Source organism: Oscarella lobularis, chromosome 12 (assembly GCF_947507565.1).
Source record: "Oscarella lobularis chromosome 12, ooOscLobu1.1, whole genome shotgun sequence".
Lineage (NCBI taxonomy): Eukaryota > Metazoa > Porifera > Homoscleromorpha > Homosclerophorida > Oscarellidae > Oscarella > Oscarella lobularis.
In genome coordinates, this window is record NC_089186.1 from 128,353 (window position 1) to 140,798 (window position 12,446).

Genomic DNA, 12,446 nt, shown 5'->3' on the forward strand with positions numbered 1-12,446 from the left:
GAAGTCCTTCTCGCCAGTAGCGCGATCGCCTTGCCATACACGATCTCGAACCAGCTCATCGGAGGCCTCGCTCGACGCGCTAAGTTGATAGCGAACATGCTGGACATCCTGCTCAGCAAAAGATGTCGTTTGACCACTCTACCACTCACTTCTCTCGTGTCTATACATAGAGAGACGATCGTCGAGCATCTTCGGGAGCAGAACTGCGTGAAGAGCATTGACATATCGTTGAGCCCATGTCTCGGCGATTTGCCCGTTCCTTTTCTGGAAATTCTCGTTGGGACCCCAACGAGGGACTCTCTCACGCACTTCATTGCAAATCACGCGCGCGGTCCCATCGGTTTGCGCGTGCTACGAAAATTTTCCAATTTGAAGCATCTCGACGTAAGCTTTACGGATCTCGATGAAACACATCTGCGAGCTGCCGTTGCGCCGTTACGTCACTTGGAGCATCTTGACCTATCAGGAACGAACGTTACTTGGTACGAAGTCTTTGCAACTGCAGATATTTTTGCATCGGATAACCTCAAGTATTTGTCGTTGCACTCGCTTGAGATAATGAGCGCCGCTGAATGGAGTGCTGGCAGAGGAGACCTTTCTATGGTTAGTCGCTTTTTTCACAAATTGAAAAGTATTTCGAGTCTTGATCTGTCGTACGCGTCGATGTTTCCGTCGGTACATCCGCTCCGATTCGATCTACCTTGCGACAAACGTTTCTACTTAACGTGTCGTCATATTCTACATTGCACGTCGTCATCTCTGACGCATCTCGACGTGTCAAACAACTGCAACTTGAATGTAATAACAAATCTGCTTCTCGAAACAGATCGTCTCGATCAGCTACGATTTCTTGGACTTGTCTCCGGAGGAGCCGGAGGTAATCCTATGTCTATATTGACGTCTCGTCCTCATCTGAAGATGGCTCTTCCGTTTTGGTATCCTGATGCATCGTGCTGTGAGTACCAGTTTCGCCCGAGTCACGCTCTCAAAACGGGTCTTTACTTCATTGACGCAACGTACAGTCTTGGCAAGGCAATAGAAAAGAGTTATGACACATTTATCGCTTCTGGGCTTGTTTCCCTGATGCAGATGCTCTGCACAGCGTCAAGGCGCTTGCTGACTGACGAAAGTATTCTTTCAGATTTGTCTTCGCTGTTTGGTGAACTTCCCGAATGGGATTGCCTTTTTCCTAGAGACAATTCCTTCTTCATGAATGACGCATGGGAGCAGATACTGGAGAATTCCGTTGTCTTTGCTCTGCGAGATGAAAGCATCAAAATCGAAAGTACCTGCGATCCTTTGCACATTGAAAAAGAAAAAGAATATTTTGCAGACTACTTGCTTCGGCTAGTGAATGAATTTCCGTCTTTCGTTATCGAAAGGCCAATTCTTCTAAGTTTAGCTCTCGCACTTTCTCTCAAGGGGAAGAAACTGCTCGCTTCCAAGTGGGCCGTCCTAGCTCATCTATTCAGTGCAATATCAAAATCAAAGCGAAAGGAAATAGCATCGAAAAGCGATATCAGTTCCCAGATAATGTCTCATTTATCTGATTGCATTCAAAAGAGCGTCGAAGTCGCCGCCAACAAGAAAGACGAAAACCCCCCAGACTACATCTTTATGAGCCTTCAGAAATTAGTTTTCGAAGGAGGCAGATCTCTTCTGAGTGCCTTTGCTGCGTTGTATAGCGGCTTGTCTGATGTCCTAATCGCTTTTGGAGGAGTTTTTTCTGTCGAAAATGCCGCCACATTGGCTGAGATGGCCTTCAAATCGTTTTCACTTCACGACGACGAAAGAGGTTCTTCATTATACGTTGCTGCTATGGAAGCTTTGGCTGTTACAACTGAGTGTCCTTCTCTGGCACCTAGACTGTTTAACAAGCAAGTTATTAACGCAGTCTTCGCGACCGTTCCTCGTCAGAAAAGTATGCACGTGGCATATTCGTATCTGGCGTGCCTTTGTCTCGTTCACGACGAATCGGCTTCCAGTTGGCCGTCTGACTGCGTGCCAAGAGAAAGAGTGGCTGCCAGCTTGGCAAGTGGTAATCTAGTTGGCGTGGAGTTAACCTACCGTCACGCCACGGTTGTGCCTTTACTCAAGATGGCTCAAAGCAAGGAATTCACCTCTGTAGCCTCTTTTGGTCTCCAGCGTCTTTACTTTTTCTGCAGCAGTCAGTTTGATGCTAATGCATATTACAGCCGATATCGACTGTGCCCTATTTGTCTTATAAGAAAGGAAATCGGTTTTGACGTCCTCTGTTCCCTTCCTCTAACGTCAACGTTAAATATTTCAAATGTGAAAGTCGATCTCGATGCTCAAACATGCAAGAATCACAAAGACAGCTGAAAATGAAAGACAATTGACTATATGTATTTTCGTGTTCTGTAATTGAGTCTAATAAGAATTTGCATGTGCTATCGGCATATCGATGTGACGTCACCTCGCACGTGCGAAGCATGTATAGAGCTTCGGTTCTCCTTGTCTTGCTCGTTTTGCACGAATCCCACGCGGCTGGGGCAATCGAACAGGCCCTAAAAATCGATCTGCAGGCACCGATCATGGACGTGAGTCCCCTCTTGTGGGGAATCTTCTTCGAAGAGATCAACCACGCCGGAGACGGTGAAGAGGCAAAAATCGCTACTGATTCAACTACTCGAGATTCATTGCAGGTGGACTCTACGCTGAGATGGTGCAGAATCGCGCGTTCGAAGCTTCCGAACCGTCCACGCCCCCCAACATCACTTCGTACGGTTCGCTCGCTCCGATTGCCACGTTCAATCAGACGCCGCCCCTCTTCGTGCGACACTGCAACTATCAAGGCTTCGCAACGCCAATCGTTTCCGCTCTCGACGACAAAGACAGTACTTTCGCCGCAGTTCCCGGATTCCTCAGGGCAACTCTCGCTTTCATGTCGCTCAATTATCCCAATTATTATCTCAAAAGTTCGAACGAAGTAAGAAAATCAATAATAATTTTTCACGTTAAAAATTAATTAATTATTTTCTTAGAGTAATCGAATTGTTCTGGCTCCGTACGACGGCTCAAAGGAGTTCAATGAGACGGCTAGTTTCGATCCCATTCCCGCGGGGAATTCATTTCACAACGCATCATTTGTCAGCATAGCTCCGAGCACTTATCGCTATTATATGAGTATCAATAATAGGTGACGTCACCAGATGAGCTTTGATTCTATTGATTCTATTGACTTTTGCAGTTGCACTGGCCCCTGTTCTTCTCAATTTGAAAACGGTTGCTATGACCTGATTGTTGCTAAGAATCCGGAACATGATATGAGATCCTTTGCACTTCTTCCACCAAACGTATACCAATAAATAATTAAAAAAATTTTAGTATTTAAACTGGGTCAATTTTGTTTCATAGGCTGAAAAGAATGCGGCTCTTCCTTGGCAGATTGTCGGTTCTGCTTCCATGAAAGTCGAATCAAATGAACCACTTAACACAGTATGCATTGAGACTGTCCATATATATCTCCTAGTGGCGTTTTTATTTGTGCAGAACACTAGCCAGTATTTGGTCGTCACGTCCACATCATCAGGAGGTCGCAATGGAGTTTCGAATGGCGGATACTGGGGCATGAATGTCGAGGCTGGACGAAGTTACACACTCAATCTTTTCTCGCGGATAGGTTCGTTTAATTGTCTAATTTTATTATCCTTATAATTCCGTTCACTTAATCTCAGACTCGTCATCGTCTTCGTCCTCGGAAGGAGAAGGGAATTTGATAGCGGAGCTTCAGTCAACAGACGGCACCAAAACCTATGCGTCATGCGTCTTGGATCCATTACAAAGTACGTACAAGTATTCAGTTGTATCATTGACTGTCTAAGATATTTTCTTTATCAGGCAACTGGATGGCGCAGACATGCACACTCACAGCCGCGGCGTCTGCCAATGACACCAACGGAAGATTGGCTCTACTTCTCAATTCGTCTCAGAGTGTGGCAATTGACGTGGTAAGTTTTTCCCTAAGACAAATCGTAGCTCTTGCTCTCATAGCCCGTAGCGTCTCCTACCTATTTATGAGTCAAATCGTAGCGTTTGCTCTCATATAGCCCGTAGCGTCTCCTACCTATTAATGAGTCAAATCGTAGCGTTTGCTCTCATAGCCCGTAGCGTCTTCTACCTATTTATGAGTCAAATCGTAGCGTTTGCTCTCATAGCCCGTAGCGTGGTCTACGTATTTAAGAATCAAATGGTAATTATTTCTCTTTCTTTCATCGCTTCATTGTGCGCGTCTTTCTCTTCCAGGTTTCGCTGATGCCTGCTGATCTTCCCAAGGGACAACCATTTCGTCAAGATCTTCTTTTGATGTTGAAGAACATGAGTCCGGCGTTTGTGCGCTTTCCAGGGTTTGTTTTTTATATGGAGATATGATATTTCTTTTGATATCTTTGCTTTGTTTCTAGGGGTACCTACATTGACGGATCAACACTCGATGGAGCTTTTTTGTGGAAGAAAACGATAGGACCTATATGGGAACGACCAGGCCACTACAACGGACCTTGGAAATATTGGAGTGACGATGTCTGGAACTTGAGAAACAATTAAATATGAAATTACTTGATATCGATTTTTTTCAGGGATTAGGATTTTATGAGTATCTGGTATTGTGTGAAGTGCTTAAGGCAGAACCCGTGTGGGTCATCAATAACGGGCTGTCTGTGACTCAAGAAGTTCCCACGTCAGAAATACAGCCTTGGGTTCAGGTAGAAAATCTCTTGCAATCACACCAGCATTTAACTCTAACCGACTGTAGGACGCACTCGATAGCATTGAATTTGCCAATGGACCTTCAACGAGGTCAGTGCCTAAAGATTTAGAGGAGGCTTTTTCTTTTTTGTAGTTTTGCGCACGTTGATTAGGAAGGACTATTTAGTATTTTTCTGTAGCTCTTTCTAGCCGATGTCCACGTTCATATCTGTCCTGTTTCGTTGCTTAGTTACTGGGGCTCCATTCGTGCTAAAATGGGCCACGAAGCGCCTTTTAACATGAAGTACATGGCTATTGGAAATGAAAACTGTGGCCACGTACGTAAACACTTTTGTTATCTATAAAACATCTGGTATACGATGGTGTCTCTTAGAAAAATTACGTTGGAAACTACCTGGCGTTTTATGAAGCCATCAAGGTCCAATTCCTATGAACTGTATCCGCGGATAATTATTTTGATTTTTCAGCTTGAGTACCCGAGCATGAATTTAATTGCCAATTGCGATTTGGGCCAATCAGCGAAGACAGACATATGGGACTATCACATGTATAGCCGACCTTTTATTAATTTTATTTCCAATTTTTATTGTGAGTACAGATACGATTCGTCCAGCACTTTCATCAACTCGCTCCATCGCTGGGACACGTACGATCGAACGGCTCCAAAAGTATTTAATTCAGAATATGCAGTGACAAGGTATGGTAACGTAGGAAGAGTAGTCTCCAACATGTATGCAAAGACAACGTTAGGGATGCTGGCCTTGGAAATGTCATGGCAGCAGTGGGAGAAGCAGCTTGGATGACAGGTGACTAGATTTATTCATGTTCCTTTCCGTTTACGTTCTAGTTATTATTTGAGGTCTTGAGCGAAATAGCGACGTCGTGATCATGGCTAGCTATGCACCGCTCTTTGTTAATACGAATAACCGAGTTTGGAGTCCGGATGCAATTGTCTTTAATTCGTCGGCTGTTTACGGTACTCCGTCCTACTGGAATCAGGTAAGCGTGCACTGAACGACTTCTGGGGTTTTTATATCGAGATTAGGTCCTTTTTGCGGAAAATCGCGGCATGAAACTTTTGAATTCAAGCGTTTCTTCAACGGGGGATTTGACGATTGCTGCGTCAGTGACGTGTGCTGGTACCGGAGATAATTGTCAATCGCAGGTACACTTGTAGCAGGCAATGCAGAAAGGCTTCTACCTGTTCTTAGGTCATTGTAAAATTGGTGAATTTTGGAAACGATACCGTTACCACTGACATGACCTTTGAGAATGTGCCTAGTGGTATGAAGGTGCTTTCAGGCACTGTACAGACTTTGTCAGGTAACGCAGAAAACGTTTATATTATAAAGACGAAATGTTTGATTTAGGAGAGGCAACAGCGGAGAACAGTCTCAGTAATCCAACGAATGTAGCTATTCGTTCGATGGAGCTAATGCAGGTTGGATCAACAATGCAGTTTAAAGCTGAGCCACTGTCTGTTAACGTCATGCAAATTAAGCTTGAAAATCCGAGACATCCTTGTGAAAAGATGACGTACGCTGCGTCTTCACGTATATAGAACTGTTCTAAGTTCGAATTAGATGACCACCGCCCACATTTTTCAAATCTTGGAAAATGAGGGCGGTGGTCGTCTAATCAGGGCATTTATAGCCCGGATTATGATTAAACGACCACCGCCCCCATTTTCCAAGATGTGGAAAATGGGGCAGTGGTCGTCTAATCCGGGAACTTAATTAAAACACTCATATATACGCGTGAGCGCAATAGTATGCTTCAAACATGAAACACGTGGCACAAATTTTTATTGACGAAAATCAAGACCTGGCTAATCTACTGACATACTTTCTGTCTGACGTCATTTGACACCTAACTCATCACACCATGCATTAACTAACACAGAACAACAACGGTTCACAAACTAGAGATGAGACTAGAAGGGGAATTCCTTGGCTATTGAGGTGGTCTTGGTTACCGTTTTTTCCCCCTTGTCGACGATGACGTTGATGCCAATCCCCCATTTGGGAACGGATTTCCATGTCTCCAATCTCTTTTCCCACATCTTTTTTTGTTCGCTATTCTTCGCCTCTTCCATTCTCTTTTCCAAATACTTTCCGTACTTTTCAATGTATTCTTGCTTCTTCATTTTCTTAAGTCCTTCGTCGACTCTTTCGGGATTCTTTTGGAATTCAAATATCATTGCGCAATGTGGTGAAATGAAGACCAAGTCCGGTCTAACTCCTCCTTCAAGGACCTCTTCCGACCCCAGATACGACGAACTTGGCCCAAAAATATTTATAGCACTAATGTATATTGACTGATAGAATCCTTCCTTTTCTCCCATTGCTTCACCCTCTCCGTCTTTCCATTTCGTAACATTAGCAGGAATGCCCTCCACCACAGTGGCAAACGTCTCTGCAAATTTAGGAATATCTCCCGTTATCAGGGCGATCCGCATTTCTCTCATTGTAGCGCTAGTAGACTCATCATCATACAAATAACGCAGCACATGTTCAGTAAAGTGCTGCCGCACATCCTCATTTGTGAAACAAACGCCCGATCCCATCCTGACAGAGGGCCGACGCTGGAGAATACCAAGCTCCCACAGTAGAAGCCGCGTTTGGCTATCAGTGGGCTTCTGCAAAAATAAAAGACTGTCAGGCGTCTCTAATCTGCACGGCACTTCTCCGCTCAGTAATTCAGAGAAACGAACAAAATCAACAGAATCGACAACACGACGCAGTAGCGTAGGCCAACCCGTCGAGTAATGGCCAAATTTTTTCCAAGTAAAAAACTCGTTGACTGAATGTGGATGATACACTTGAGTGGCAGGGAGATTATCATTACCCCAATTGTATCCATCGTAATATCGCGTGATTTCATCCATCAATTCCTCCTCATCCATCTCCAGCTCTTTGGCAATAACCTTAATTTCAGGAGAATACGTTGATGTCACTTCTTCTCGAGTGAATCCAAGAATTGCGCCAAGATCAGGGTAATCGTCAATATCTGTTAGGTCAGAATGAAAACTCATTTTCGCGAAATATGAGATTCCGGTCAAAAAGCGGAACCGGATGATAGGGGAGGACGCTTTCAACTGTCTGTAGAAGCCTGACAGGAATTTTTGACACGCTGTCGCCAACTCCACTTCATCTGCGACCCAATTGGCGACAATTGGTGAATCATACTCATCAATGAGAACGACAAGCTCCTTTCCTTCTTTAGCATAAGTTTTCTGAAGTAATCTGCGGATCATTGAAATAGGATTGGGCGGTGATCCGGGAGTAGAAATCTCAACTCCCTTATGATCAGCAACGTCAAGCAACTAAATAAAAATCAACCGTTATCTATTAGCATTTATTGCATCATTCAAAGGATTCTCACCAACTCGACTAAAGATAACTCAAACTTCTCAAACGTAGACCCACCAACCTCACTCATATCCAACTTTATAACGGGCCATTTCTCCCACTTCACTTCCGGATCATTGTAAATTGCCGTTCCTTTAAACGCTTCCTTGTTTCCTTTGAAATATTCCTCCAAGGTGCTCACAAGAAGACTCTTTCCAAAGCGACGAGGTCGATTCACAAAGACTCCGCTGCCAGGGCTGGTCACTTCGACGAGACGTTTGATGAAAGGCGTTTTATCAACGTAGATGAAGCCTTCGTCAGAAACACGAGAAAACTTGTGACCCATCAATATTTTTCTCTGAGGAGAAACAGAGGAGAAATATTTCTTCTGCTGCCGAGTCGATTGCATTTCTAATAATAAAAATAACATTATTATGTTGATTTCAATGGAGCATTTTAAGGCGGCAGTGGGGGTGCGGTAAGAGGCGTGGCAGACGTTGCTAGGAGAAGGCGTTCCTTCAGTGATTAGAGTTCGAACGCGCCAACGCATGCTGCTCCGCCTTCCTAAAATAGATATCTCACCTGGAGTCAAATGGAAGGCAATGGAGGAGAGAGGCAATGACATAGGCGAGCAAGCTTTTCCTGGAAACGACATCCTAAAGGGAGGAAAAAAATTGTAGATGTGAGTCGGAAAGAAAGAGTAAGTAGATCAACTCACGGACACGTGCGCGAACCCGAAGACGCTTTTGGCGGCGAATCGGGGCGAGCTGCACCACAAGAGAGCCAACGTCGGGCCCCCGCGACACTTCTCCACTGCCGCATATGTCGCACTAACTGACGGATCATTTTCAAGTCGACTGGCGAAAGAAGAAGGAAGAGAAAATGCATGGGGCCCAATCGTGCGATTCGAACGGAAAACTTACGCGAGATCGTTCGCGAGCGTTGTACAGCGTACGGAAAGTCCGATAAGAAGCTACAGTGTACAGAAAGCCGAAACGCGCGATCGACCACTCGACTGGCCTCACGGGACCTCTTTCGTCACGTACATGCAAGGAACATCTAATTCGCCGCTGCCAAACACCAATTACGGCGCGTCATCCCATTGGTCGGCCGTTTGACGCCTCGCGCACCAAGCGAGAGTGCATATCGCACACAAAACTTCATTCTCTCGCGAGCGCGTGTCCGGACTCATTCGGCTGGACGACGTGGCGAACGGTAAGTCCAGCCAGATTGCTCGCGTAGAATTGCAGCGTCCCTTTGTGCAGATCAGTGTGCAGATCGCGCGAGAGAACGCGCGCGAGGCACGCACGAAGCACGCGTCTCTCCACGCCGAAACGGTAAGCCAATCGCGTCTATTCGAATCTAGATCGTTCGCACGCGCGTGGACGCGGCGAACGCGCGACGACACGACGCGCCGACGAGGAGAATGAAGATCGAAGAGCTCATCGGAGCGAAGAGGACGTCGCAAAGTAAGCGGGAGAATTTGTAGCTCCTTTTATTCGCTCGCGCGCGTTTGTTTCTCGCGTACGCGTGCACGTTTGTGTGGGTGCGTGTTTATCCCCTAGGCCGGGGCCCCCAAGTGCATTCCATCCACGCACAACGCTAGCTAGGACTAATTTCTAAATGATAATCGTCCTCCTTAGAGAATCCTTTCAGTGTTGTTCGTGTGTTTTGTTTGTGAAGTTGTGTTACGTCATTTCCGTTTTGCGATTGGCTATTTTTAGTGACTTTTGTGGTTTCGAGCCGCTTGCGATGACGCACCCCGTTCCGGCGAAGGGGCGTGCGTCTTGAATAGATTAGGGAAGAATATAGGAAAAAAAAGCAGTGGTGCAGTTAGAGACGTATAGACGATAGAAAGCATCCACCAAGCTTTAGGGGTCCCACACTTCAGCTAAACACGTGCAACACTCTCGCTAACCGCCCCTATATCATCAATGTCATCATCATAATCATTTATTATTATTATTCTTCATAATTATTAAATTAATTAATATAGAATAGGGATGAGGGGGCCTCGCGTTGGGAAGCCCTTGGGATAAAGAGCCCTCGCGTATGCATTTCTCCCTGTGTACACGTGCCTTTTACGCAAAATTTTAATTAATGCTTTTTGATTTATAGTTTGTTTTGCCAATTTTTTGTAGTCTATATAATTTTGTAGTCAAACATGGAAAAAAGTACTGATAATGTAAGTGGCCGTCAAAATGGCCAGAAGAAAGAAGATGAATGGGTTTAAGAGTTTAAATTGTGTTCGGAAGGCTCAAAAGGAACGACCCCTCCTCTCCTCCAATGAGGTATGTTGTCCTACTATTTGTCAAAGTCATGAAATAATTGGCTTTTAGAACTTACCTCAAGGACAGGGACATCGAAACAGAAGCCCATCTCAACGAGTTGGAAGAAAATTTCGCCATATAGAACTGCGGCACTCTGCTCCGACGCATATCTGCGCGATCCAAAGTCAACCCAAATAATCAAGATGATAAAAGAACAATTTTGTGAACGAGGTAAAAAATTATTACATTTATTTTAAATACTTATTAGATGAATGATTTTTATTCAGGCTCGAAAACTTAAAGTTAAGTTGGAAATTTTATTAAAATGTATTTCCTTTCCTTACTGCCTTTACAAACATAGGGAACTTTTAAACATTTCAACAGCACGTCACAAGAATGCAAGTAAAATTGTGAAAGGAATTTCATCTTTGATATACGGGGCATATACTTCTACATTTTTTTCTTTCTTCTAGAAAAAGGAGGTAGAGGAAAGAAGAAGGATAGCAACGCCGTGTGAGAGGGTTGCCTGACATTAATAGGTCAGGCTCCAGGGGTCTAACTTCATGCCCGGAAGGCGGAGCGGCTCAAATTCCTCTCGACACTTTTCTGAATCTTTATAATTACCTCGCGGAAATTGACGGAGAAATAGCCAATGAAAGAATGGAACATGTGACGTCATATCTCAATGAAGCCGCGTAAGTAAATCGTATAATTATGAAAAATCGGAATTAATTTTTTGTGATTAGAGGAAGACAAGATGGGCTTATTGGCCCTGCTAATTTTCAGCACAAAGATTGTCCAAGGCTTGGAGGAGATTAAGAAAAAAAAAAAGTTGGAACTCTCTCTTCTTTCTTGTTAGATGCTATGATCATTAATCTGCATTACGTAACGTAAAGTATTGTTCATCTCTAAAAGAATTATAATTGTTTGAGGAATGCACGCTGGAACCAGAGATTAAATCCTATTTAATCTCTGCTGGAACATGCGCATTGGCGTGACGTCACCTTGCACGTGCTAAGCATGTATCGAGCTTCGGTTCTCCTTGTTTTTCTCGTTTTGCACGAATCCCACGCGGCTGGGGCAATCGAACAGGCCCTAAAGATCGATCTGCAGGCACCGATCATGGACGTGAGTCCTCTCCTGTGGGGAATCTTCTTCGAAGAGATCAACCACGCCGGAGACGGTAAAGAGGCAAAAATCGCCATTGATTCAACTACTCGAGATTCATTGCAGGTGGTCTCTACGCCGAGATGGTGCAGAATCGCGCGTTCGAAGCTTCCGAACCGTCCACGCCCCCCAACATCACTTCGTACGGTTCGCTCGCTCCGATTGCCACGTTCAATCAGACGCCGCCCCTCTTCGTGCGACACTGCAATTATCAAGGCTTTGCAACGCCAATCGTTTCCGCTCTCGACGACAAAGACAGTACTTTCGCCGCAGTTCCCGGATTCCTCGGGGCAACTCTCGCTTTCATGTCGCTCAATTATCCCAATTATTATCTCAAAAGTTCGAACGAAGTAAGAAAATCGATAATAATTTTTCACGTTAAAAATTAATTAATTATTTTCTTAGAGTAATCGAATTGTTCTGGCTCCGTACGACGGCTCAAAGGAGTTCAATGAAACGGCTAGTTTTGATCCCATTCCCGCAGGGAATTCATTTCACAACGCATCATTTGTCAGCGTAGCTCCAAGCACTTATCGCTATTATATGAGTATCAATAATAGGTGACGTCACCAGACTAGCTTTTATTCTATTGATTCTATTGACTTTTCCAGTTGCACTGGCACCTGTTCTTCTCAATTTAAAAACGGTTGCTATGACCTGATTGTCGCTAAGAATCCGGAACATGATATGAGATCCTTTGCACTTCTTCCACCAAATGTATATCAATAAATATTTAAAATTTTTCTAGTATTAAACTGGGTCAATTTTTTTCATAGGCTGAAGCGAATGCTGCTCTTCCTTGGCAGATTGTCGGTTCTGCTTCCATGAAAGTCGAATCAAATGAACCCCTGAACACAGTATGCATTGAGACTGTTCATATCTCCTAGTGGCGTTTTTATTTGCGCAGAACACTAGTCAGTATTTGGTCGTC

At 44.4% G+C, this 12,446-nt stretch overlaps 3 protein-coding genes and 2 long non-coding RNA genes across 7 annotated transcripts in view; 3 read left to right on the top strand and 2 right to left on the bottom strand.

The window, feature by feature from the left end:
- Window positions 1-2,467: 2,467 nt before the first annotated feature.
- Window positions 2,468-6,289, top strand: LOC136193922 (uncharacterized). The gene is made up of 21 exons (XM_065982930.1): window positions 2,468-2,616; window positions 2,667-2,950; window positions 3,006-3,160; window positions 3,212-3,317; window positions 3,379-3,459; window positions 3,514-3,643; window positions 3,699-3,806; window positions 3,862-3,971; window positions 4,267-4,367; window positions 4,425-4,542; window positions 4,599-4,724; window positions 4,775-4,818; window positions 4,958-5,045; window positions 5,102-5,146; window positions 5,196-5,275; window positions 5,327-5,425; window positions 5,479-5,534; window positions 5,588-5,727; window positions 5,774-5,893; window positions 5,940-6,051; window positions 6,099-6,289. The coding sequence occupies exons 1-21, from the start codon at window positions 2,556-2,558 to the stop codon at window positions 6,287-6,289; spliced, it is 2,355 nt and encodes a 784-aa protein (XP_065839002.1). The 5' UTR covers window positions 2,468-2,555.
- A 227-nt stretch (window positions 6,290-6,516) lies between these two features.
- On the bottom strand, window positions 6,517-8,310 carry LOC136193653 (uncharacterized protein in vnfD 5'region-like). The gene is made up of 2 exons (XM_065982590.1): window positions 8,113-8,310; window positions 6,517-8,053 (listed from the first exon to the last, which is right to left on the bottom strand). The coding sequence occupies exons 1-2, from the start codon at window positions 8,167-8,169 to the stop codon at window positions 6,662-6,664; spliced, it is 1,449 nt and encodes a 482-aa protein (XP_065838662.1). The 5' UTR covers window positions 8,170-8,310; the 3' UTR covers window positions 6,517-6,661.
- A 76-nt stretch (window positions 8,311-8,386) lies between these two features.
- LOC136193842 (uncharacterized) lies at window positions 8,387-9,129 on the bottom strand. Its single transcript, XR_010671483.1, has 4 exons — window positions 9,002-9,129; window positions 8,797-8,935; window positions 8,661-8,734; window positions 8,387-8,489 (listed from the first exon to the last, which is right to left on the bottom strand). It is a non-coding gene; the product is annotated as an uncharacterized lncRNA (long non-coding RNA).
- Window positions 9,130-9,438: 309 nt separating this feature from the next.
- LOC136193651 (uncharacterized) lies at window positions 9,439-11,035 on the top strand. Its single transcript, XR_010671404.1, has 3 exons — window positions 9,439-10,369; window positions 10,418-10,579; window positions 10,636-11,035. It is a non-coding gene; the product is annotated as an uncharacterized lncRNA (long non-coding RNA).
- Window positions 11,036-11,353: 318 nt separating this feature from the next.
- LOC136194168 (uncharacterized) overlaps window positions 11,354-12,446 on the top strand; it is a 4,362-nt gene continuing 3,269 nt past the window's right edge. For all 3 annotated transcript variants that reach the window (XR_010671529.1, XM_065983223.1, XM_065983224.1), the window contains exons 1-6: window positions 11,354-11,531; window positions 11,582-11,865; window positions 11,921-12,075; window positions 12,127-12,232; window positions 12,292-12,372; window positions 12,423-12,443. Coding sequence is in view for 2 of the 3 variants with exons in the window: in XM_065983223.1 (XP_065839295.1) it covers window positions 11,369-11,531; window positions 11,582-11,865; window positions 11,921-12,075; window positions 12,127-12,232; window positions 12,292-12,372; window positions 12,423-12,443 (810 nt within the window). In the remaining variant the exon portion in view is untranslated. The remainder of the gene's footprint in view (window positions 11,532-11,581; window positions 11,866-11,920; window positions 12,076-12,126; window positions 12,233-12,291; window positions 12,373-12,422; window positions 12,444-12,446) is intronic.